Below are 25,941 nucleotides of genomic sequence, written 5' to 3' on the forward strand. Positions count from 1 at the left end.
TCTTCTGATTATCTTATTTGCTCTTCTGCTATTTCAGGTTAGGTGGGGATTTTGTTTCTTTGTTTTAAATGCACACTTCAAAAATGGATCCCAGATTCTATTACTGAGCCTCATAAATGCAGCTCTCATGGATACATCTCAGTGGAGACATGGACTGGCATTATTACGTATTCATTAAAAAAGCCGAACAATATATTTGTTTAATGATGAACAAAAATAAGATAAGTTTCATTTACATTTTTGTAAGAGAACTATTAAGACTGGAAGCATACATAACCAGTTCTACTTAAAAACATAGATTTTCCAAAGATAAAAAACCAAATTTGCTGACATTCCTGTTGCCTGACATTGCCACCTGCACTTAGGAAATGCACAGAACAGTAACACTTACTTGGCTACCAAAATAACCCTTCCACAGCAGCTAAAGGATTTCCAAGTCAATCAAAAATTTACTTTTCTTCCCAAAAAAAGGGGTTTTTTGTTTTTTGTTTTTTACTGGAGCCACAATTCACTTTATTACATTGACGGATTGTCAGTCATTCTCAGTGGAACAGCACAAATCTCTTTTACCATTATACTTCGGTTTGTAATACAGGCTTAAGCCTTTGATTATTAATCTAGTCCTATTCTGGGCCTCTAAATCATATAAAAGCAAGTTTCCCTTTTCTAAAATTAAAAGCATAGTAATATTTGCCGCACCATATCTTCAAAGCATACTGCAAACAACCTAACAACATCCAAGTGTGTCTTAAATAACTATTCAAATATACATGCCAATAAAGAAGTGGAAGCAATGACTATCTAAATGCCGTGCTTTCTTCATACCTCACAGTGGGAAAGAAAGAAATAAAACTCACTAAAATATAACAGACTAGCTTGCAAGCACACCTCATAGAAAAGAGTTTCATCTAAAAATTCATGTTAGCGAGTGATCTATTTTCCTCTAAGATACAGGCAGCAAATTAACACAGCTCTTTGTAAATCAAATTTCATCTTAATAAATGTATGAGTCCAGAACTGGCACTAAAACAATCTAAACAAGAACAGAGGAAACCAGAGCAGGGTGAAGAGACAGTGGGAGTAATAAGATAGAATAAGCAGTCACTGAAGTTAAAAACATCTATGTATTTAGGAAACAGACTGTGCTTTGACACCTTGCCAAATTAAATCATTCCTACAAGTGATATGAATAAGACAGGCAAATTTCATCATGGCAAAGCATCCCCAATGTAAAATACTAGAATTAACTGACTGTTCTCAATAGAAAAGGAGTCTACAGTAGATTTATGATAGTACCAAAATCACTGAAGAAATGTATCTGCAAGGACTGTACAACATTTATGAACTTAATTTCCTTAGTCATCTTCTTAAATTGCCTTAAAAATCGTTACTGGAACATCTCAAATTAAAAAGCATTCTTCCCAGTGCAACCATTCATTTCACCAAGCAGAAGAGGAGCATGACCATCATCTTTACCACTATCAAAATCCTAGCAGAGTCCATATGCAAACTGCCATCTTCCCCTTCTCTACACTGTATACTTCTTGATCTTTCCCATCTCACTTCCCTGCCTCCACTGGAAAAGTGTCTTTAGGAGTCCAGAAATAAAAGCTCACTAGCACCAATTTGTGTCATAGGTCCAACATCCTAAAGATCTGCTCTGCTCCTGTCTGCCAGAAATGAACAGGGGAGAGGTTTCAACCTTCTGATGCTAGGACATGCAGCACTCTCACGTGCCCAGAAGGCACGACAGAGACCTTTCACAGCCTTGCTGCTATTAAACGCACTCATCTGAGCAAATAAAGAGCAGAAGTGTTAAACAATGCACTACTAGAGTCATTTTACAGACATACTCACCATTAGTACTAGCAAAGCAGACTGTATTACATTCACGATTTTTCTTATGCGTTGAATTGTTTTTAGATCAACATCAAGAAATAACTGAATCTAAGACAACTAAAACTATTCCTCCTTTACCTACCTCTGCAGGTCTACTATTTCATTGTTTAACGTATCAAGTTCTTTAATTGCAGAAAAGTCTGCTACAGAACTCAGTCCTTGAGTGCTCTGAAAAATACAAAAATAAATAATATTAGTTTATAGTTTATGCTGTCTGACAACTATCTTCACTTTACAAGAGAACAGCTTGTGCCATCACAAAAAGTAACAACTGCTTGTAACATTGAATTCAGACTCTTGAACCTTTAAAAGCAGTCCAGATGCTAGATTAACAAAACATATCACACATCCAATGCATCCAGTAACCCAAACTGAGTTTACGTCTCTTATAAACTCTTGATGACGTCTTCCAAAAAAGCACAAGGCCACCTGATCATACCAAAAATAAAATTCAAAAACAAAAAAAAAATCTAGTTTTACAGTATCAGATTTGGTTTAGTTATTGTTTAGCTGGCTTCCTAGCATTCATTTAAAGGTGGCAAAAAAGCTCTTCACCTTGGTGATCCTCATGTTGCAGAGGACTGACATGTGATTTGTAATGCTTTTGAGTCATATCAAGCTAGTCAACAAGAACCACCAGAGTACTAACCGAAACTTTGATGATACAGACTAAGTCATAGATAAGTTTGACCCATGAGTTCCCATTTCCTTGCTTTATTATAAGAACACATTAATATAAATTATTTCAAAGAAAAATTAAACATAAATGATGCAGAACAAACACTGAAGACAAATTAGCAAACACTAATTAATTGAATGTGCCTTATCCCAACATGAACATATTTAGGAAGCCATACTCACTCTAACTACCTTCTAGAAATAGGTCATTTCCTTCAAGCCTTGAATAAAATTACCCAGGGCAAACACAAAGTTCAGAGGATATGTACATACATGCTTTTTTTAAATTAATACTACATATGAGTTCTCAAAAGTAACACAAATAAAAAGGAAAATAAAAAAAATTTCCAATTTTGAAGTTTCTTTGGAAATAAACCAAGATGTTATTTGTTATGTGTTTATTCAAGCTTATGCTTAGAGGAGGAGAAAAAAATAAAGCAAGAGACCTAAAACAGTAAATTTGAACACACTGTGACAAAGAATATTATTCAGCAAAACTATAGAGTATACATGCATATTTTACTAAAGGGCACAAACTGAGAATCAAAAACATACAGCCATTCTTAAACTGGTTAATGTACAGTTTCTCAAATTCGTAAAACAGAAGGTTATATATAAGCTCAGTCTTCTCCTAAAAAATTACTCAGGAGTTTAGCCAAGTTGCTTATGGTGTTCTGACGAGAAAAATCTTTCCCTTTCCTACGAAGGGGACAGAAGGAAAACATGAAAGTACAAATTCTTTCTGGGTTTTCATCTCTCATCCATTAAAGAAATTCTGTACATTAAGTCTAGCATAAAACCACACACACACACACACACACAAAAAAGGGTAATTCAATCTCATTTTCAAGTTTTCAGGAAAACTGGAACACGGGAAATAGAACAGCAAACATTTTTAGCTTCAATATACAAGGCAATAAGTTAAAGACAGAAGTTAGAACTATTCGCTGACGTTTAACAAATTGCAACACATATGCAAACAATGCTTTAGAGTTTAACTCAAAATAGGAGCAAGACTCAATCAAGACAGAATGAAGGAGGAAGCCAGCTTTTCACTCAGATGTGAAAATCCCCTTAGAACTTACATGCAAGCTCCTTTTAAGTCTTAAGACTGGTAACACAAGTGCAAATTTGGCAACTACAAACAGGACTGATCTGGTAAAGAAACAGCAACAAATACTAGAATGCTGCTGTCTCCTATTTAGGAGATTTGCATTCAAGTTTCAAAATTGAAATAAAAGTTACACTAGAATATAATGCAATTCTGTAAGGAAACCAAGTATTAGATAATAGCAATATACATGGATATACATTCTGAACATCTACCAAGGAAGATTGCCAGATAACTTTCCCTACCTAAAAACACAGTCCATTACATTTATACTTACTGATACTTCTGCTATTATGTTCACATCTGTCAAGTCAGAAGAGGAGGCCTAATAGTTTTTACTCTTTAAGCCACACCACTTAAAAAGAATTGTATCTCTCTACTGCTCTTATTCTTTGATTCAATCCTTGAGCAATAATCTTGGGCAAGGAAGTTCTTTCACACCAACAAACAAGACAGTATCTCTTTTGAAAAGCTCAAAATGAGCTATATCTTCAGCTCAATCTAGTAAAATGAATTCATGGTAAGGATTTACAGAGCTAACTAAAAGACATCTCTTACCTTCTTTCAAAATATTCTTACTCTTATCTTGTATGTTAGTAATGCAAAATCACTGCAAAATTCAACTGATGTCTTTAAGAGTTCTATGAAAACAATATACACACAGAATAGCAGTAAACGATGCTGATCTCATCTAACGTGCTTTGATCACTACATTTTCTGCAATATAAATCAGTAAAAACAAGGGTATTAGTCCTAGTTATAACTGCCAACTGTCACTTTGGGTGACTACTCTGCTACCATTTCCCCAGCAGTTTCAACACGATAAAATGTTTTCTCTTTTAAGTTTAAGCAGCACATATTATCAACACACCAGCCACAGAGATTCACCCCACAAAACATTTTCTACACAGGAGTAAACTAAATATAAGCTGTGTCAGTCAGGGTTGTTCCAGATGAACAGCACTGGAAATCAGCAATACTTTGAGATAGCAACACATTGTGACACTTCAGTGAAGTGCTGTGCTATTTCAATGATTATTTAAGCGTCTTAGAAGGATGCTCATTATTAAACCAACAGACAGTAAATATTAGAAAAGCAAAGATTCTCTAACCTTGAGAAAGCAGAGTTAACAAACTGACAGAATAATAAAGATGAAAAGCAGAGTGGTGCAGAATGGAAAAAACAGTCCAAACTAGAAAAGAGACATAAAAAGGAAAGCAAACATACAAAAAAAGATTAGTAGAGTTGCAAATAAAGCAATTACTTTTTAAAAACAGAATGTAAAAAGAAATTAGATACCAGTTACAGAAACTCAAAAGTAGTGCCAGATTTTGAGTTTCTCTTTTTTTCAGGTGAAAATTTTTCATTCTGTTTAAGAAAGTTGTAGAATTAGGTCAATGTTTTGCACAACCAAGAAAAGGTAATCCACATCAGATTTTACGATGTGTAAGGCAAGTAAGAATTTGCTGTGACCTCTATTATTTTGATAACTACAACTTCGACAGCTGAGATATATCTTAATCCAGCAGTAGACTATATGACAATCAACAGGCTATGAAGACATTTAAACTGTCTTCGAACTATAAAAATAGTCGGATCATTTACTTTTGAAACTTTAAATATAAATACATGATTCCAACTTTAAGTAGTTCATATTATTTTGAGACTTCTTCAAAAAGAAATGTAAAAAAGGTAACCGTAAAGACGTTAGGAAAAAAACATTAAACTTGTGCATGTTATTTCAGATGCAAACTAAAATTTCCTTAGACAGGCAGGAAGAGGATTATTCTTTCAAAATAGAAAATCATGCTTTCTCAACATAAGATCTCTCCGCTTGGTTGGCAGGTGCAATAAATGGCAACTTCATTTTGGAACATGAATGGAGCGGTGTTTTGTCCCTTCTTCATAATTAGGACTTGTTTTCCTCGTGATAGTATGTAAGATTTAAGGTATGGCAGTACTTGATCTGTTTCTTATGTAGCCTTTGAAATTAACCTTTTCTTATGTTTGAGAGTTGTATCAAAATGCCAAACCCATCCTTACCTTCTGTAAACTGACACCCCTGTCGGAAGGTGGAATCATCTCTGGAGTCAGAGCCTGAGGTGGGTCGATGCCCTTTGTTAACTTCTGATTAATTAAATAGAAAGCCAAGGCAAATTGTTCCTTTGAAAGCTTTCCGCAGTCTTTTGTGTCACAGAGAGCCCTGTACAGACATGAAACAAATCAAACCCTAATTTCTGCAAGTACAACCCTGCTTGCTGTACTCGCTGTCATTCAAAACTGTGAAAATTGCTAGTGTATATCACCTCACTTAAAAAAAAACGTGGTGGAGGAGTTGGGCTTGGTAATAAATAGGAAACAGTACTGAAACATACACAACCATCTTCTCTTTGCATGCTAAGGTGTACAGTCCCGTTACAGTGGGTTCTGGATCTGCTGAAAGGCAGAATTAAGCCTGAGTCTCACTAGCAATACCTGAGTATCTCTAACTGAAGTTCTTGCTCTTACAACGTCTTACAGAACCTCTTAGAGCCAACACAAACTTCTCTAATTCTCCTAAATTAGAGATTATATTAAGCATATCTTGAAAAACAGAATTTTTTCCTAAGAAAGGGGCCTACATTAGCTTATCCTGTAGAGGTATAAAAACCAAACAAAGAAACAGCAGGTATCACTACTGGCAGTAGTGAAAGACACAAACAAGCTACAGAACTACACAGACCTCAGGCCTTGCATGCTACAAGTTTTGTACAGATAATTCTCATCACCAGGGTATAGATAGCATACCAGGGCTCAGATGCAGAGCAACACTATAATGCCTTAAATAGGAAGGTTTAGCTGAAGTACAGCATTTGTAACTATTTCTGTTCAGGCTCCTCCTCTGCTCCAGCTGGGAGATGATAACACATAGAATGAACCTTTTTTCCCCCCCATTTCAGTCCAAAAGTAGAAGCAAATAAATTACCACTACTCATACAGAGCACACCTTATTGTATAAACAAAACCTTCATTTTCCAGAAGTACCAACATAGCACTTTTCATGAAGAGTGCCGAGAATGAGCGAGAACCATCCCATTGTCTGAACAGCTGTCACTGAAAAAATCCCTACCAGATATGGGCAAGCAGAGCAGAAGGCAGTCCCGTCTTCAAGAACAGTTCTCTGGCTTCCACACCTGACACAAAGCCATCCATGTCTTTGTCAGTTTTCACGAAGATCTCATCATACTTCATTTTGTCTGTAGGTGATACAACCCACTGTGGGGCATGGAGAGGAAAGAAAAAACCACAATATTAAGATAAAGGCAGGCCTGTTTTCACATTAGTTATTTTCAGGAGTTACATGATTCAAAGACTACAACACATTTAAAAAGTGATATAGGTGCCTAGCTCATGAATCAGTTTTGTCCTCCAAAAGAGAGATGCACAGAGATCTGCAAGCAACTCCAAAAAAAGAAGCAAAATATTTATATCAGTAAAGCACTCAGGCTGTTGGGTATTGCTTTGCCTCCTTGTCTACACATCAAGCATTCCCTGGAGCCCAGACCTTCTCCCAACATGCGGTTGTGCCCTCATCGCTGTACTGAGTCACACTCCTCCTGTTTACTGTCCAACTCCTTCAATTTTATTCCTCTTTATATATCTGAAGAGCTTTAACTGGAGGAACTGAAGAACTGGTCAAGCCCAGGCAGATTATAGTTGGGACATACTGTTTGAATGCTCCCATCAAGGTAAAATTGGAATTTTTGCAACATCTCTTACTGCAGCACTTTTTTTAAACACTAGGCTACTATAAAATAAAGATGCGTTTTTTCAGTGAAAATGGCTTCAACTGCTGTGCACGTACATGTTAATTTCGGCATACAAGGACAATTACAGCATGAATCCCAGACAGCGCTGTACAAAAAGCATACCCTGAGACACTTGCCCAGGATGGCGGTACTTTGTGATAATTATGCTAACAAGACTTGGGTCAGTGAAGTAAACTGACAGATGAAAACCTTGACACCTCCAGACTTAAGAAGTACCCAACTTCTGTTGACTACTCAAATACTGGTACGCAAACGTCCAAGCAGCATCTTAGGCCGGAAAGTACTGCAATTCTTACCTTAATACCCCTTCTCAAATTTTTATTTTTTGGAAAGAAACGGTACCATGTTCCTAAATTCTGGATTCTAAAATGACCAGGATTAAACAAGGCGTTTTTATTTTTGGATCAAGTTCCCTAATAACCACATTTGCGACAAACTCCAGACCTCATATATTTAAGTGGCTAAGCCAGATCTTTTGTCTCCTTTCCTCATTGCTTGCATTCACCTATTCTGTTTTTATTAATGTCTTTTTCAAACTCTGCATGCATGCACACATATAAGTGCACACACACCTACCACAGATACTAATTTGCTGGAAGAACCTGTCTGTATCAAGTCAGTCTTCAGCCAGAACAATCATATGCTCTCCAGATGTGTACCTGAATTACATTTTTGAACTGTTTTCTTAACATTCTGACCTTTGGGTCGAGTTTGATGCCTTGAAATAATTTATTGTTAAAGTATCTTCAAAATCTTTACTAGGTTAAGATTTTTTTTTTTTAATCCAAGTGTTCATATCTGAAGGCATCCAAAAAATGTTAAACAAGATAAATTCGTATTAGCCTTTTTCCTAACCTGGTCTTCCCATCAGCCTCCTCAATTATATCAACAAATCAATAGGGCACGGAGGAGGAAGTTAAAAAAACCTGTACCAAGACTCTTCATGCAGGCAGACTCCAAAGCACAGCATTAAGAACAGAAATCTTTTAACCTCAAACTATGTCGGAATTTACCTGCGTTAATGGTGTTTTGGCAGCTAAAACACCTACAGGTGGCAAGGATTGATGAGATTCTTTAGTAGACACCGAAGATGGAATTAATGGCATCGCTCCTGGAACGCTAACAGGTTTCCTCTTGGATGGTGGCACCAAAGCTGCAGGCAGGGACATTGGCACTGGTTCCTTCTCCAAAGCACAGTATACCAAGAACATGGCCTGAACATGAAAACAAGGTGTGTGGGTGTACGTACATAGAGAGAGAAAATAAAAATATGCATAAAAAAAATTAGTTAATATTACTATGTAGCATCTTTTCATTAAGTTTCCCCTTTACAAGCTGTCTCAATTGAATTCTATCTTACCAATTTCTGACTTAACGCTTTTCACTACCACTTACCCTTTTAGGTTGAACGCTTAGCGAATGAAGTTAAGTACCTTTATAACTTTAAACTAATTCTCCTAACCATAACCAAGCTTGTAACCACCCACTTGTGAGATGTTAGGAGAGAACACTTCAATATTTACATATTCGCACTTCTTCCAGGAGACACTCCACTTAGTGACTATTCTTTTGCTGTCATTTTATATTTTGAGAATTTTATGACTCTTGTTTGAGACACAGAACTGCACTTAAAGAAACTCAATTTTATAACATTTTACAGACTGCCAGTTTAATTTACCTGCAACATTTGGCTACAGCATCATATCAATTCCCTTATGTCAAAGCTAAAAACTCTTCAGCATAAGTAGTAACAACTGGATAGCTAAGAACTCTGCAGTTTGGTTACCAGAAGATACAGGAAATAAAGTTTAATAACAGTTAACCACTAAGGACTTAAAGGAACTGGTTTCAGAAGAACCTGAAGCATGTAAGTGCCTGAAGATGACCAGAACAATCCTGGCAAAAGTAACATTTACAACTGTTACCCTTTCTCAAAAATATATATAGGACAGCAGAAATAGAAAGAAATCTGTCTCTCACTAACATATTTGCATTAATAAAAAACAAAGCAAGGTTTTAAGGTTGTCCATAACGTCAATTCTTGGCAATTAAATAGGTATTTTTAATTTTTTTTTTTAATCTTGACTCTGAAAGGATGAACAATAGTTTAGTTTGTATAAAACTGAATTAAAGGCCAGCTTTCAACACACAATTAAATTCCATCTGAGGACAGAATGGTCACGTTACTTTTTCAAGATGCTTTCACTGCAGAATGCATTTAAGGTATTGTGTTAGCCTAAAGTTAGACATTTCTCTAAAATGAAACCATCTCTCCCAGATGGACTGCATAACTGCTTGCTCTCCGCTTCACTTCATATAAAAAACAACTGAAGTTTTTGAGAAAAAGTTAATGTGTGGTTATTATTACATTCAAAGCTTACAGAGCCTTCAAAAGCAACAGTCTTCTAGTCTTTACTCACTCTGTCTCTTGGGGCAAAACCAACCTTATTTAGTGCTTCCTACATTATTTCATCAGGTCTGTCATTAACAGTGTTCAAATTCCAACTTGCTGTGAACTTCTGAAGAATTTATACATACGTAAAACCCTCAAAGAGAACTTGAAGCATCAAGTTCACAAATATTAAAGGCTGAGCTAAGACTTGTTATTCAGTGAAAACACTCGGTGTCATGTGGCACAGCGAATCACAGGTCTAAATTTTTAATGGTTCATTTGGCCCACAAAGAAAGTTATTGCTGTGTAATGTGAGACAATAACTGAATAAACTGACAGGAACATTAACTAGTAATCAAGCTTGATTCAGGTCTCTGAATAAAGGCAATGAATGAAACCACACAAGCTGTCAAAAAAAAAAACACACAATGCACCTGTTTTAAGCCATTAGGCTTTCAAAATTCCAAAATGTAGAAGAACAAAGTACTTACAACTGCAAACTCATCACGATCCAACATTCCATCACGGTCAATATCGCTTAATTCCCACACCTAACAATAAAAAAAACAGAATATAGGAATGTTTGCCTAAACTTAGTCGTTCCCTATCTAAAACCTCATTAAAAACAAAAGTGAGAACAACCTCCCTGCCTTATATCCCAAGCTATCGATCTAACCGCGTTAGTTTTCAGTCAGCAACATACATTCATATAAATTGTGCAAAAGAAGAGAGGAGCGAGAAAACAAGCAGCGAGCATTAATGGAACCCTGTCTTAAACTAAGTCTTCAAGTGTACCCAGAACAGATGCATTATAGTGAGAGGTGATTATCAAAATATCAAAGAATATTTTTACAGTTGAACAATTGCATGAAAGTGTGCTGCCACTCAATATTTAGTAGTTAGGTTTATTACTACAGATCTTAAATTTGAATAGATACTGAGTTTAGTGCAGTTTTGATTTTGTGAATTAACAATTCAGTAAAAAGACATTCTTACTCGTCCTAAGATATCCACTGGCAGTTTTGAGTTAAGGAGCACAGGTTTCACCTTATCACCTGACAACAGTCCATTCACAGGATTTAGGCTATCAAAAATAGCATCATACTTGGCCTTGTCTTCCAGCTGCAAGAGCAGAAGAAACAAATACTACTCATGGAAATGCCTAGTCACACTCACAACCTAAAAAGCAGTATTTATTTCAAGAGTATTAACTTAAAAAAATTCTTACAGTGGGAGAAACACACCTTACAGTCCTTGATACAGAGAATTTCTTATTTTTAAGTATTTTCTTTTAAGTCAGAGACTCATCCAAATTCTAATGAGATTTAGTCTTCAATTATTTTAATAGGCTTCAGATGATTATTCCCAATAAAACAAGTTCCTCACAGTGAAGAGACTTCACAAGCGACAAGTATTTTGAATCAGATCAGAAGATCTACTAGCCAAATTACAGATTTGACATGAATAGTAATTCATCATGAAAGATAGTCATTAACTTTATATACAGAAATTCTTGACAAACTATAGCTACCAATATCACTATACTTTCTTCAGAAGATTCGTGTTTTATTTCAAACCACATAATAACTCTAGCTAATAGCCTCATCTTTACATATCAGTTTACCTTAACAGCCCATGGTAGATCAGCTGATGCTGCTCCACTAAGTAGCAAAGGACTACTAGTATCAGTCTAGTGGAAAACAGAACACACAGAAAAAAAGACATATGAGAAGGGAAACGGTTCTGACCTTGTAAAACCACTCCCCTGTTTGAGGCAGCACTACTTCGCAAAGCTAGAACTGTATTTTCACCACTTGTGCCCTAATTAAGGATACCAAAATTTAGAATAAGAGATTTAAAATGTTTATTCCATCAGAGATAGAATGTGTAGTGTTTATATTAGTGTCAAATTGGGTAAAATTAGCACTTTAATCCCCACTAAAACATACAGTACCTTACTCATATTCCACGCGGCCCTTTTTTCCCCTCCCCTACAACATCACTTCCAGAAATATTTGATATTTATTTAAAACAACTCTTCCAAATGTTCACTTAAAAGCAGTTGTTACTAATGAAGTGATATTTCCCATTAAAAAAAGAAATCTTACAAATCTTGGTGGAGGAACAGGCAAGTTAAGACTGCTCAAGGAAACATCCAATCCATTCTGTGCACATGCTACAAGTCGTAAAGCCACAAAAAACTCCTACAGGAAAAAAGAAATTTTAAAGGATTATTATATGAAAAATACTCAAATTTCAAAAGAATCAGCTTCTCTAGCATTGCTACATACATAAAAAGTTGCAAATGGTTTCAAAAGGGGTCACAAAGTGAGAGAAAGCAGCAGTCAGAAACTGCTCAATTCCTCCAGCGAGGCAAAGTTTGTAATTACTATCTCCAAGTGTTCAATGGCTTCCTGGCTAGTGTAATTAGTTCTAATTTTTCAGCACTCCATTCTTTCAGGGCAGAGCAGTGAACATTTAAAGTAGCAATTACGTATGTTTATCTTGGAGGAACTGAGCTGTTCCCAAAGGCAGTGGTTGATGAAATGAGAGGGAAGAAAGGTACAGCATAGAAGGCATCAGCCAAAAGAGAAGGTTTTCTAAAAAAATAGTTTATTAGATGCTACAGCTCCTCCTTTTTTTTACCTTGGAATGAAGCAGCTCTCTGTGGGCCGCTATTTAAGTAACCATGCTTCAAACCATCAAACAGCAAAAATCACATTACAGCTTTTCAGCAGATCACACTATATATACAACACTAATACGCAAGTCTGACTGACATATGGCTCATACCTACAACTAAGGAAGAGTAACTCAAAACAAAACACACTGATGTGAAATCCACCAAAATTAGATAAATAGGAATTTTTAAGAGAAAATAGTTTTATATTTCTACAGTAAAGTTTCCTCCAAGATAACAGAAAGTTACCTTCATAGTAATATAGTATACAGTACATTAGTCTTTAAATTAATTCTCAGGATATTATATTGCTCAGCTACATAGAGGCTCATTTTAATGACTTGAAGAAAAACAGATCAGGTAGCTGAAGGCCATGTAATTTACTGTCTTCTACAATGAAATGGGAAATGCATGTTCTAATAAAAAGAATTCAGAAGGTATCAATTACAAGAATTGCCTTCCTGAACCAGAGTTTTTAACTTTTATCTTATTTCAAGGTTTGCTAATAGCTGAAGTAACTGAAAGACTCTTATTCATCATATAAACAATCTTACCTGTTTGTTCAGGATACCTTTGCCATCAGTATCAGCTAAGTCCCAAATCTAAAACATAAAGCAGAAGACACAAAGATGTTCTACAACACTGAGAGGAAGCTGGCAAGGGAAGATTATATATCCTGTAGGACCACTTTAATTTACATAGCATACTAACTGAAGCAAGAGATAGGATAATTAAATAAAAGTCCTTAAGTCCGTAAATACCTTTCCAAGTACCAAATCTGTCAATCCAGACTTTTTCAAGAAAACAGCTGCATCAGAAGCTAACACTCTTCCAGTGTTAGCAGAATCAACCTGGAGGGAGAACAGAAAACCCACATCACAAGTTAGGACTTGAATTGATGCAATTTCTTCATGCATGCTCTCAAAAAGCTACCAGAGAAGAATGCTCAAGTTAATGTAGTAACTTTGGGAATAATCTTCAGGCTTTTTTTAAAAAAAGACAATCCCCTTTCATTAAAAACTTAATTTTACATTAGAAGTCACATTTTTGAACTAGATGCTTCAAACTTATTTACTATTAATACGACAGGCCTTGGAGGTTGACATCTTAATTTAACACTGCCAAATTTTAAGATAAAGTCTACTATAACATCTAACCATCTCTCACATCCTAATGTTTTACAGCATTCCAACAAAATTATTACCATTAAGTTATGGTAAACAATAAATACCACAAATTATTACCATTACCGCCATCTGTCAATAGACAACTAAGACAAAGGGATACTAAGTTTGCCAAGACCACCCAGTGTGGGGCAGAAGCAAGGAAGTTAACCCAGATCTCCTGAGTTCAAAGCTAGCACCTCAACACAAGCTTCCTCTCACAAATCATGTTAAATGAAGATATAGATCAATTCCACTTAAAAAGTGAGGAAAACCACTAACACAGAGGCAAGCAAATCAAATTGCTGCTGCTGCAACTTTACAACCTTTGATTATGCCTGGATTTCAAGCTCTTCAGTTTCAAGCACAGACAAAAACCCAAGACTTTCTCAAATAATACAGTAGAGAGGAACTTGTTCACATTAGGTCACCATCTGAACTTCTCTAATTAGTCCTTTGAAATTACAGGTTTTCTCTTTGATGCCTACAAAACATTTGACTTGTAGGGACAGAGAAATCCCAGAGTTTGATTACATTTAATTGTCCAGCTTAGAATGCTCTGAATGTTCAGTTATGCTCTGAAAAAGGCGGTTCTATTTGAAGATATCCTTTACCACTCCACTTTAGAGAGTAAGCATTTCCCTCTTCTAAAGGGGAGCTCATTTACACACCGAAGCAGCTGGTGACAATTTTGGCAGAATATCAAATCACCAGCACACGTTTCTCTGGATCTGAAGAGAGGTCATTAAAAGAGATCCCTATTCAAGTTCCTGAAAGGAAACAGTACCTCAACTATACCTTCAAGAATAGAGCAGTAAAGCTCATGTCACATACATGAGAACAAGGAAAATAGAGGAAAAGCTGTGCATTCTTTAAGAGTCTAAAGCAAAAAAAGATACATAGAAAGGGGTTGTACATTTAGCATTAATTTATACTTAGAACTAGCCCTGTGAGGACTGTGAGAATGTTTTTCACTAATTACTCATGGACAGGTAGTACGGAAAAAGAGTAGACTAAGAAGGGCATCTTCAGTCAGACTGTCCAAGTTTACTAAACCAGAGAGACAGCTGTACAGGCCCTAAAAGATCTAGATATCAAATTACACCTTGCATTTTGTAGATGAAAATTATAATATTATCTTCAAAACAAAGACTTTAAGTCTATAATGGACTGAGATGCCCTGAAACTCTGAAGAATCTGAGACATGACAAACATTTTGAAGAACAGAAAAGAAGCAAAGGTCATTTACTTTCCCCATTTCCTGGGGAGAAAGAGAGAGAGAACCAAAATCAAAATTGTACAAATAAATGAATATGCACGGAAAAGTGAAGTACATGCACAGAAAGAATAACCTGATGCTAGCATTAGATCTCACTATTTCTTTTTCCTTCCCCTCTCTCCACTTTTGAAGTTCGAGCACTTGCTGAACACCGAGCCGCAGCTATCCCCAGAACAGGCTGAGAATGACTAGTGTGCACTGGTGCTTCAGTTAGAACAGCAAGCAAGGGTTGGGAGTATGCAGCAAAGAACTTGCCTGTCCTCGAAAGTATCACCTACAGTTTCAAAGTTTTGTTTAAGCAAAGACTATATTCAATGTTTTGTGTAGAACAGAAGACCAACCTTCCAAGTTCAAAGGCGCAGCACACAAGGTGCTCAGAGAGCTCCCAAAGGTGTGTTCATAAACTAGTTAATGAAAGACTACTTAAAAGACCCTGATAATTCAAAAAAACATGCTACAGCAAATGAAGGTTGTCAACAGATATTTCTGCTTCTCAAAGCAGACAAAAAAACTCCCAAAACAATTCAGAAAACATCATTTAATATAAAAGTGAAAACATCTTATTTTCAACATAAGCAATATAACTTTAATTAGCAGAGGTTGGTTCCTATAATTTAGGATTCCCTGGTCACAGCAATAAAACTACATACCCTGCAGTCTTGTAATTAGCCCATTGCTCAGATTTTTAAATATCTAATTCAGCCTGTATAGAAGAACTGTTTGTATTCTAGTGAAGAAGTCATCAAGATGCTGCAGCAAGTCCCCTTTTCAGTTGGTGCAGTCTACCTTTCACACAAGCCTAATAATCTTAGCATCCACTCAGAAAACTTCGAGCCCAGGATTTTCCACTCTTTCAGGAAAGTCACAGAGCAACACAGTATTGGCTGCGCTTATCTTTCATTTCTTCACCTTCAACCCAGAGAAAGGTGACTTTGCAGAGAAAGGTGACTTTGAGAGATTTAAGCAAGCTTCTTATTTGACCTGATATGTACACAGTTTCTTTCTATGCAATTAATTCTCCGAGTTTTAATTACTATTTTCTAGAGGGCGGATTTCAATGCTTACTATGCACTGAAATGGTTAAACGTAAGCCAGTTTTCTGCACTATCACACTGAGAAGATTGCTGGTATTTGTGAACAGTATGTCAGTTTGGTAGAGCTTTTTCTCCGATCAGCAAACAAGCAGTTTCCATACCTGCATCAGCAGATAACCCTGCTGTTGCAAGGTGTCTTTCATAGGATCAGAAATGATTGTTTAAAAAAGTATGCTTGATGTCATTAGGTCACAGGGTAACAGTGAGTAGTACTTCAGCTCAGAATTTGTCAAGAATTCAGCAGCAGCATATACATACCGCTTACGTGCTGCACTGCATTGCATAATTAAGTAGTTACAACTACTTTATCATTTATGTAAGCTTATCCGTTAACCTCACCTTATTTTGACAGCAAGTCTAAAGGTCAAACACAGAAAAGCCTTGTATTTAAAAGAAAAAAATCCTGATTAAAAGGTTAAGATTTCAATTGCACTCTAAGTAATCAATTTTCTCAGTTTAAAAAAAACCAATATGTCCATTTCACAAAACATGATGCAAGATGAATTACTTTGTAAGTTTGCAATAGAACTGGAAGAGTACTAAGCATCAGAGATAGTTCAGGTGATAAATTTCTTCTCAATCTGCATGGAACCTTCTTAAGTGCTTCTGACATGAAAGAATAAAGACATGTTCTACCAGCACGAGAAGACAGGAAGTGAGGAATATCTTTGTAGCATTTCTATTCTAAAAGTTGGTGTCTTCTTAAGTAAGGGAGAGAAGGAAAAAGTTACCTAGTGCAACTAAAAGTCTTTAGACACAACACCCTCCAAAGTTCGCTCTTTAGGACAAATGCTTGCAGAAAGAAGTTTGACTGAGCCAAGTCAGAAAAGTAACCCTGTGGAAATCCGGTCCACCAGCAAAACTTAACCAACAGTAACATCAGGTTTGAGGAACCTCCTTTCTTGCACAGGAATAACAGGCTGCTATACAACAAATAGTACTCTAATTACACTAGGCTATATATATTCCCACGAATGCAAGATATTAAGTGACTTCGAAACCAGAATCATACTTGCGCTCGAATTCAAGCTCTGTATCAAACTTTCTGCTTCAGACTTCAATGGTTAAGCAATTGCAATCAGAAGGAAAAATGGGTAGGCATGTGCAATGATTAGGCAAGTCGGCGAGAGAGACAGTCAATAGCATTAAGCTAAGAAGCCTAATGTGCAGAAAATGAGTGCCTTGTCTTTTCTCACGATCTTGTAATAATCATCATAAAACAGGAGTCTCCTAAGGCCTTTAACACAATTCCTGGAGATAGACACATACTGGGCTTGTCCTTCAGATTGGGTCAGAGAAAGAAAACAATTTTGTGAGGGTGATGACTGTCTCCTATATTTTTCAAGCTGGTTTCTGGATTCACCCTAATTTTGATGAAAGTAAACTCCCTCTTCTTGTTCAGGAACTTCAAAACGACTCTTCTGTAGTGGAGAAAAACCCTTCTCAAAGTAGAAGAGAAAGCTCAAACTTTCCAGCTCATACATTTTATCCCTTATTTTATGCATTTTATCAAGGGACTAACACCCTAAGCACAGTCCAAAAACAGTGCTGGCAGACATCACGGTCTTCTCTTCTCCCAACAGGTAAGGCTATATTGCAGTATTGACACCCAGAAGTTCCTAAATAAAAAGGTCATATACGGTACATCCCATCTTACAACAAGCAGACAGAAGCTTCAACAGCAATACAAAGCAGAAAAAAGCCTTCCTATAAGGTTTTCTATAGGGCTTCATGAGTTATTCAACATTTTTTTTTTAATTTAAATTGTTTTATACAATCATTCATTTAGATTTAAGTTTCTTAAAGGTGTTTTTGTATATTTGTGATTGTATAATGGGTATTATACATATGATATGAAATACTGATATAATACAATAGCTGAAACATCTTTGCTGTATCTAAATGTGAAAGACAGGTAATGAATACAAATACTAAATCAAAAGATTTATATCTGTTGGTCAAGCTGCAAGAACTATACGCATTCTTCTGTCAGTGGCCTTTCATCCAAATTTCACTCCTTACAGCAGTCTGCCAGAACCTCTGAGGATACTCTTAAGAGATGCAGGTCCTAGATAACACTAACTGGACTGTAGAAACAATTCAGCTTCATTTATAAAAAGGAAAAAAACAACATAACAGCATAGTATGTAGCAAAAATTTACTTCATCCCAAGAGCCAAGTCTGTTACACTTGCAAAGCAACGCATGTGATATAACAGATGGTAGTTCCCTAGCAAGTTAAATAAGTCTTCCTATAACTAATCTTAAATTTATACTAATATAGCTCTGACCTAAGTGTCAACTACTGTAAAAATGTATTTTAAAACAGAGTGGTTTTCTCTGAACTTCTATAGTTTGTACACTGCTGGCCATACTAAAGACTGTAGCAAAAGAATATTCTGTTTTTATTTAAGTAAAAACATTCATTTCTTCAACATACATACCTGTCGATAGAATTTCTCATACACAGGATTTGCACTCGATAGCTATATAAAAAAAAAGAGAGAGAGATACAATTAACCTTATAATGCATATTTCAACTCCTCCCTGGATAACTAAAGCTAGAAAACACTTCTTGCCAGTCTGCAAAAAAGCATTAGTATAATTCTTCAAATCCATAATTGGTATTCATCCTATAAGATGATGAGGACTAAGACAGGTCTTTATACTGCAAACTTTAGAAGATTTTAACTTCTTATTTGAAGTCACTGATACTAACCACTATCAGATTATTCTCTGAGAGGTCACCACGTTAGACAATATGAAACGAGAATTCTTAAACAAGATCAACAAAAGGAAAAAGAAATAAAACCTGAAACAATATGAAGTGTTCACTAACAAATACAAAAAATATATAGTTTGATTTCATTATCCATCTCACCACTGTTTAGATTTTAGTGTGATCTGCAACTGGTCTGTGGAGCTTTCAGTTATCGAAAACAACTACTGGATTTACAACTAAGTCCAAGGCAATGATGCAAAATTAAAATAGCAATATTTTATCTCAATTTTTTCAATTTAAATCCTTGCTATCAGAGATCACAACTTTTGTAGAATTCTGTATAATTCTTCTGTCTTAAACCCACTGCTTTCTGTTGGACATTCAGTGCTCACCTACACTTAGATAAAGAAGGGTAATACAGCTTCTTAGGAGAATGTCCTTTATTTTTTTCCTCTACCATTGTTAGAAATGGGGGGGGGGGGGAAGATTTTCTGAAACCATGGAAAAACTAGTATCTTGGCCTATACCAACTATCTTTGTCCAAGAGATTCCCGAGAAATGGATTGTTAGGGTTCCTTCTCTCCCTCCTGCTGTAAGAACTATTTTCATAAAGTACATAGCCTCTAAAACAAAGATTGGGTACATTTACATAGACGATAACTCTATATTACAGGAGTGTGTTGCCTTGCAAACGCAACTGGGACAGCTGAGCACAATGCAAATTGACTATACAGATTTTCTTTTTAAACCATTTGAGTACAAACTGAAAATAGCATTGGCCTGGTGAAGAGAAATACGGTCTTACAAACTTCAGTGACAGAAACAGAGCTTTGTAGAAAATGAATACAAACACAGTAGCTTTTTCTGTTCTAAAATTTAAAAGTCTGCATGGAAAATGAGAAACTGACAATATTCTAGCTTTTGTCATCAATTATACAGTTGTAAAGACTTTACTACAGTATGTATAAATGCTCATGATTCAAATAAAAACCACACGTTTTCCTATAGTAACAGCTAACAAAGTTGTTCTTTTGGCCAAACTATTAGCTTGAGAAAGTCTACACATACTAAGAGGAGAAGTCAGACAGCATAATTCAGCGCTCTAATGTGATCCTGTTCAACTACAGAAAGGGTGCTGTCTTCTTTACCTGACTAGACCATCCTATTAGACAAATTACAGAAAAGAGCTAGAGATAACAGGGGTTTTTCATTCCACTATTGACGTCTGCTTTTAGCAAGTTTTAGCTGCCCCTGAGATGCTCAGTTTCTTCTAACAGCCACATAACTTCGCAGATTCTCTAGCTTGTCTTTTTATTAATACCTCTTGCACAGCTAGACAATAAAAACTACAAATGCCAGGACATCATCACCTGTATTCACTGGAATACCTCCAATTATGTAGTTTAATTTTGCTCTGACTTTGCCCAAAGCCTTTTGTTATTTCAGCCACCATCAACTAAGCAGCCATTTAAGCATCTCTTCAAATAGGCTGAAGAAATACATTCAAATTTTGACAGACCTCTGACCAACTGCCGTAACTAACACTTACCAATACCAAAACTCCATTAATCGCTTTCTAGCATGCTGGAAAGCATGCTGTATTTTCTGAACTAAACTTCAAATGCTGTGCTTACCAATTCAGCTACACTTTAACAGCAATGCAGAGGTTCTCCCTTTCCTAAACACTCAAGTATTTTACTTAAATTTATTAATTCATTATAAAGTAACAACACTATAGACACACGATCAAATTAAAGCCATGTACAAAATCCTGGAACACAGCTGGCCTGAGCATACTCTAGAAGTATCAACTCTCATACATAATCCCTCTTGCCCAATATCACCCTTTGTTCAGCCAAATGTTTCATTATTACAGCCAGACCTATCATTGTCACTCCTGGACAGGAAACACTTGAAGTCCTGCAATGAAAACATTAAGTGCAAAATAATCTTCTAATTCAGTGCTTAGAGTACAAGCCAATAATTCTTACTTATTTTGTTACTGCTTCCAAACTTCATTTTATCATCAGTATCACCGCAATAATTGAAGTTTCCTGTGACACCAGATAGCATAATAGTAATAAAATTGTAGTAATAAATACATAAATATAGTAATAAAATATAGTAATAAAAAACAAATCTTTCTCAGACTATTTTACTAGTAACAGATTAGTTTTTCCTGCAAAATATACCCCACAATAAAATAACAGACACAGTCAAGGATATTCTTGATGTTCTGAGAGAAGAAAAATTACTGTTTAACATCTTCCAAAGTGTTGTTATAGAATTTACCTGGCAAGATTCCTTTCTGGTTTACAACATACAGTTGCAGAGAGAAAACTGAACTTGTTTTCAGTGCAAAAAGGAGAAACAGAGGAAAGGTCAGATTCCACTCATGTAAAAATAGGAATACATTATTATGATTCCATCTAAAAAATTTTCACTTCACGAGAGTATTGTCTGTTTTAGTAATTACAAACCGTGTTACAAACCTGTGAACTTCAGAACACTAACCTATGAAATGAAAACCACCTTGAGGGACACCTGTCTTTTTCATCTTCTGGTGTCAATCAAGCCTCTATCTCCTCATGTGTTTGTCCCTCTGTCATACTCACATTTAGGTGTAACAAGATACCACTGCCAGTCTGATCACCCCATCCATCCACAAGCTTCCTCCGGACAAAAAGCTAAAAGGGGGGATCGGGGGGAAGGGAAAGAAGCACTGTCCATAGAGAAAAACAAAAATAAACTACCCCTTCATTCCAAGCAAGACAGACACCTTTTTCTTCCTTCCTATCTTGATTGAAAATCAAATACTGTATTCTATCAGATACAAAACTCTAGTATGCATTTTGGAGTTTCCAGACTAAACTGCACATTCTTGTAGTAAGCATTCTCAGAGTAGTCCTCTTGTTACTCTGTCCTGGAACCCAAAAGGACCCAGTATGGCAAAGAACTGTTCCTGTAAAGCGTAGCAAGAGTACAGCACAGCTCTATTTCCAAGAAGCTGAAAAGAGACAGGATGGGGGATGGAAGAATAAAGTAATTACAAGCAGTTCCTCTCAGTGCTCTTCCACCATTAGATGCAGCACCCTCTTAAAGTTTGGGGATGAAATGAAATTAACACACACACACACACACACACCCAATATCAACAAAATGAAATTAACATATACACACACACACACACACACACACACACACACACACACCCCCCCAATATCAACAAAAAAACCCACCCCACAACTGTAGCTTCCAGGGAATATGCTACTTGGAACCCCTTCCGCAGGAGTGGGTAGCCAGGACACAGTACTGTTAGGATTACAAGCAAGAGATAAACCAGTAAGGAAAGACTCAGACAGCCAAAAAGCAGATAAGTTTAAAGCAAAATGGTTTTGTCAGGATACCCTTTGCAAACAATAGTCAGCCTTTCTCTTTTAAAATAAGACTGCAAAGCAAAGCCAAAGTGCTTCATAGCAAAGCTTTTCACCGCTTTCTATTCTATAACGAAGCACATCTCAAATTCAGGAATTCTTTTGTTGTTTTTTAAATATTGAGCCCACTGTCCCCCTCTTAATTTAACCCTGCAAGAACTATCTTTTATTGTGTCTGATTTTTTTAAAACTCTAATTGCCCTTCAACAATATTTGTACAGCATTCACCTGAGCTTTATCCAAGTCACACTTAAACACTGAATCCCTTGAAAGAATAATCTGAATTCAGTATTTGTGTATTTTTCCACTACAACTTCCTCCATCTCATTAATTTTTTTCCTATTTATAATTCAATATTAGCACTATTACAGTCCCACATACACAAAACCACACAGAGTCACTCTGTTCCAGGATACACAACACAAAGTGGCAATTATTACTGCCATATACTGTATATTCACATTATGTCGCCATCCATTCTTCTAAAATTGTCACCTAGCCAAAAAAAAAGCAGGCTTTTCTATACCAGCTTGACCACACAGCGTTATACATTCCAACGCTACTAAACAACAGCAGGCACTCTCTATAGATGTATTTGCTTGCACTTTTCCAAACGGTCTACTTTTTGTTGGAGTTGCACTGTTTCCCTCACGTTTGTGCTGATGATGTTAAAAAGAGTTAAGTGAAAGCTGATTTTGGATTAGAAGGTTTACCCTACAGCAACCAAAGTAAAGTTAATATTTATCTTAATTTTTTAATACAATATTAACATGCTCTTAAAGGTTCAGAAATTTCATTCTCTTTGAATAGCTGTTGCATACACAGGAACTCTGCCATCTTTTCTTTACACAAACGTCTGTCACTACACATTTAAGTATGGTTCTGTTTCATTTTCAAGCTACTACAGGAAACCTCCACCATCACATAACATGAAAAAGTAAACATACAAAAATAGCACAAACAGTGGGGAAAAAAAAAGTTTCAAATATTTTTCAGGAATTACACGGGACCATTACGTGAAACAACTCCACTATCCTGTTAGATGCAACTACTCTCTGCATTGGCTGATGCAGTATCAATCAAGAGAAGTTCTATGTACTTTAAAAATAGCTACCCTATACTACAAACAAGTTAAAAAAAACCCTCAGATTTCCATATCTTTCATAGAGGACTGAAAGAGGAACAACAGCTCTCTCATTCCTATAAAAAGAGTAAACCAGAATCTTTTATCATTTTGTTGATTGCTAGCAAGCATCAGAAGTTTGCCAGACACCTGGAGGTGCGGGGAAAGAGTGCTTGGTTAGCTTTGCTTTGGCTCTACATTGTGACATATATTACTACAAGCTTGTCATTTATAAGTATTTACATCCTACGTATTCCATAACAGGATGTAAGTCCTGGCAATGCACCCAACAGACAGGTATTTAGCTTAGCCCCAGCTTCAATACCCAACACCTCCCTGAGACAGCAAAACACACCGAATTCTGGATTCCAGGACATGAGACTGAAGTTTAAACCAAGACTTGAAGCTAATTAATTAATATACATTAATTAATATTATGTGACAGTCTTGTTTACCAAAAGAGCTCACAACTACTTTAAGAGGATTACTACATTTTCCAAGGAAATGTATTTAATGACATCAGAAAAAACAAAGTTATCTTCCCATTCTCCCTAAGCATTTCTTTACATTCCCACCTTCAAATAATGAATTTTCCCAAACCTCAAAGTTTCTCTCTCAATCACACACAGGTAGCTTCTCAAACTAAATGACAACTTAAATATTCAAGAGAAGCAAGGAGTTTTCAGACACTTGTATTACACTAACTTTCAACAAACATATCTTCCACTCTCAATATGTATTATCTGCATCTTCAATTTTCTTCCCTGCCCCCACAGTGAAATAAAGATGAGCAGCCATCCCTGGAAGGTCAAAAATTAAATTCCTCATATTGGCTATAGTTTAATTTGAGTTTTCCAACAACAAATGACATAATATTCCAGATATAAACAGTTCCTTCTCATTGATGCTGCTAGCTTGTTTCCAAACTAAAGGCAACCACAACAAAACATTTGCTTGGTAGAAGGTTTCTTAGAAGTTTCATATTCAATTCACAGTTATGCCCAGACTGTAATACTTACTGAGCAAATGTAAGTGGCAACAAGATGTTGCAGAATAGGCTCAAGATGGGGAGAACAAAGACACTACTAAATGATGCCCAGGGGGAAAAAATCACTTTCATTTTGCAACACATTTCAAGCATACTCAGTGTAATACACTGCACTACAGTTACACTGTCCTGAAATATTTCTACTTATCTGCCAACAGAATGCAATCTATCAGTTAAGCACTAGAAAGTTTCATGTTACTTAAACAGCGCTACCATATTCAAATAAAGGATGTCTAGCCCTCTCAGATACCACAGCTGCAAAACCATCTGAAAATACCCTAGTCTCATTTTGGAAACACCCAGCTTCCTAGTTGTGTTAAATTACAGTCAAAACCAAACAAGGGAGGGGAAAAAGAAAATTTGAGACGATTTTGACTTGACTATAGGTAAATGTCTCTTATTTCCTGCACGTGGTCCACAGCAGAAAGTAACAATCTGCATACCTTTTCTGGCTGGTCCCAGTTATTGATCTAACTGCAGCTAGTGATCTTATCCACTCCCCCCCCCCCCCCCCCAGCCCGCACATACAATATTACCCTTTTCACATTATATCTAAACTGACTTAGAATACTGTAACACTTATGATTGTTACTATTTTTTCATAGCCCCAAAATTCCAGAAGTTAAAACCTACAACGAAGAAACACTCATCTTAGAAAATCAAATAAACCTGAAGGTACTTATTCAATGCAAAAAAAAAAAAAAGTCAACAACTAAGAAATAACTTTCTCAGTTTAACCAACAGTTCAACTTGTAGTAATGACAGTTTTAAGGATACTGCTGATTCTCCTGCTTCTGTCAACACTATCACATTTCTATTAACAGGGTTTTTTTCCATGTGATCAAAAAAAGCCTGTAAGCAATAATGTTTTACTGCATAATGTAATCTCCCCTCTCCCCCAAATACAAGCCAGAATACCTCATGCCTTCAAGTATACCAATTTAAGGTTACTGGCTTATGACGACTTTTTTCTCCCTTCAGTAAGAAGATGCTTTTTTTTTTTTTTCCTTTTGCTAGAAAACTTCTGAAAAAAGAAAGACAGAAAAGGGCAACCTAACATTTTGGAATATCAAAGCAAGCTTTCAGTGTGCTATACCTTATAACTGTATTTCTTTAGACCTTTAAAGACATTTTTAGTTTCTCAATACAGTCAAGCTTCTGATTTTCACTGAACTCTCCTCTCTTCTTTCTATGGAATAGTTGAGGATTTCCTCGATACTCAACTACATATACAAATAACTGCAAAATGATCAATCTTGCTACCAACTTTTTATTTTACTTTTATGTGCTTAAATATGAATCACACTTATTTACTAACCCTTATTTTTATATACAGGTGATAACTGACTATCAAACTGAAGCATGCAAAGAGTGTGCGCGCCGATAGGCCTTCCTGAGACTTATGTCATGGAGGAACGCACGTGTCTCATGTTACTGATAAATGAAACAAAGAACTATCGAAACTGCACAGCTTATTTGCTATCAGATCTTGATGGAATAACAGGTATT

General features: G+C 36.1%; 1 protein-coding gene across 3 annotated transcripts in view; it reads right to left on the reverse strand.

Annotated features, from left to right (window-relative positions):
- Positions 1-25,941, reverse strand: part of EPS15 (epidermal growth factor receptor pathway substrate 15) — a 54,480-nt gene that overhangs the window by 26,976 nt on the left and 1,563 nt on the right. For all 3 annotated transcript variants that reach the window (XM_064516195.1, XM_026105597.2, XM_064516196.1), the window contains exons 2-12: positions 18,550-18,591; positions 13,332-13,421; positions 13,125-13,172; positions 11,999-12,094; positions 11,515-11,580; positions 10,887-11,012; positions 10,382-10,441; positions 8,512-8,712; positions 6,799-6,944; positions 5,733-5,892; positions 1,982-2,067 (exon numbers count right to left, since the gene is read on the reverse strand). In XM_064516195.1, coding sequence (XP_064372265.1) covers positions 1,982-2,067; positions 5,733-5,892; positions 6,799-6,944; positions 8,512-8,712; positions 10,382-10,441; positions 10,887-11,012; positions 11,515-11,580; positions 11,999-12,094; positions 13,125-13,172; positions 13,332-13,421; positions 18,550-18,591 — 1,121 coding nt within the window. The remainder of the gene's footprint in view (positions 1-1,981; positions 2,068-5,732; positions 5,893-6,798; positions 6,945-8,511; positions 8,713-10,381; positions 10,442-10,886; positions 11,013-11,514; positions 11,581-11,998; positions 12,095-13,124; positions 13,173-13,331; positions 13,422-18,549; positions 18,592-25,941) is intronic.

This window comes from Dromaius novaehollandiae, chromosome 8, assembly GCF_036370855.1.
Source record: "Dromaius novaehollandiae isolate bDroNov1 chromosome 8, bDroNov1.hap1, whole genome shotgun sequence".
Classification (NCBI taxonomy): domain Eukaryota; kingdom Metazoa; phylum Chordata; class Aves; order Casuariiformes; family Dromaiidae; genus Dromaius; species Dromaius novaehollandiae.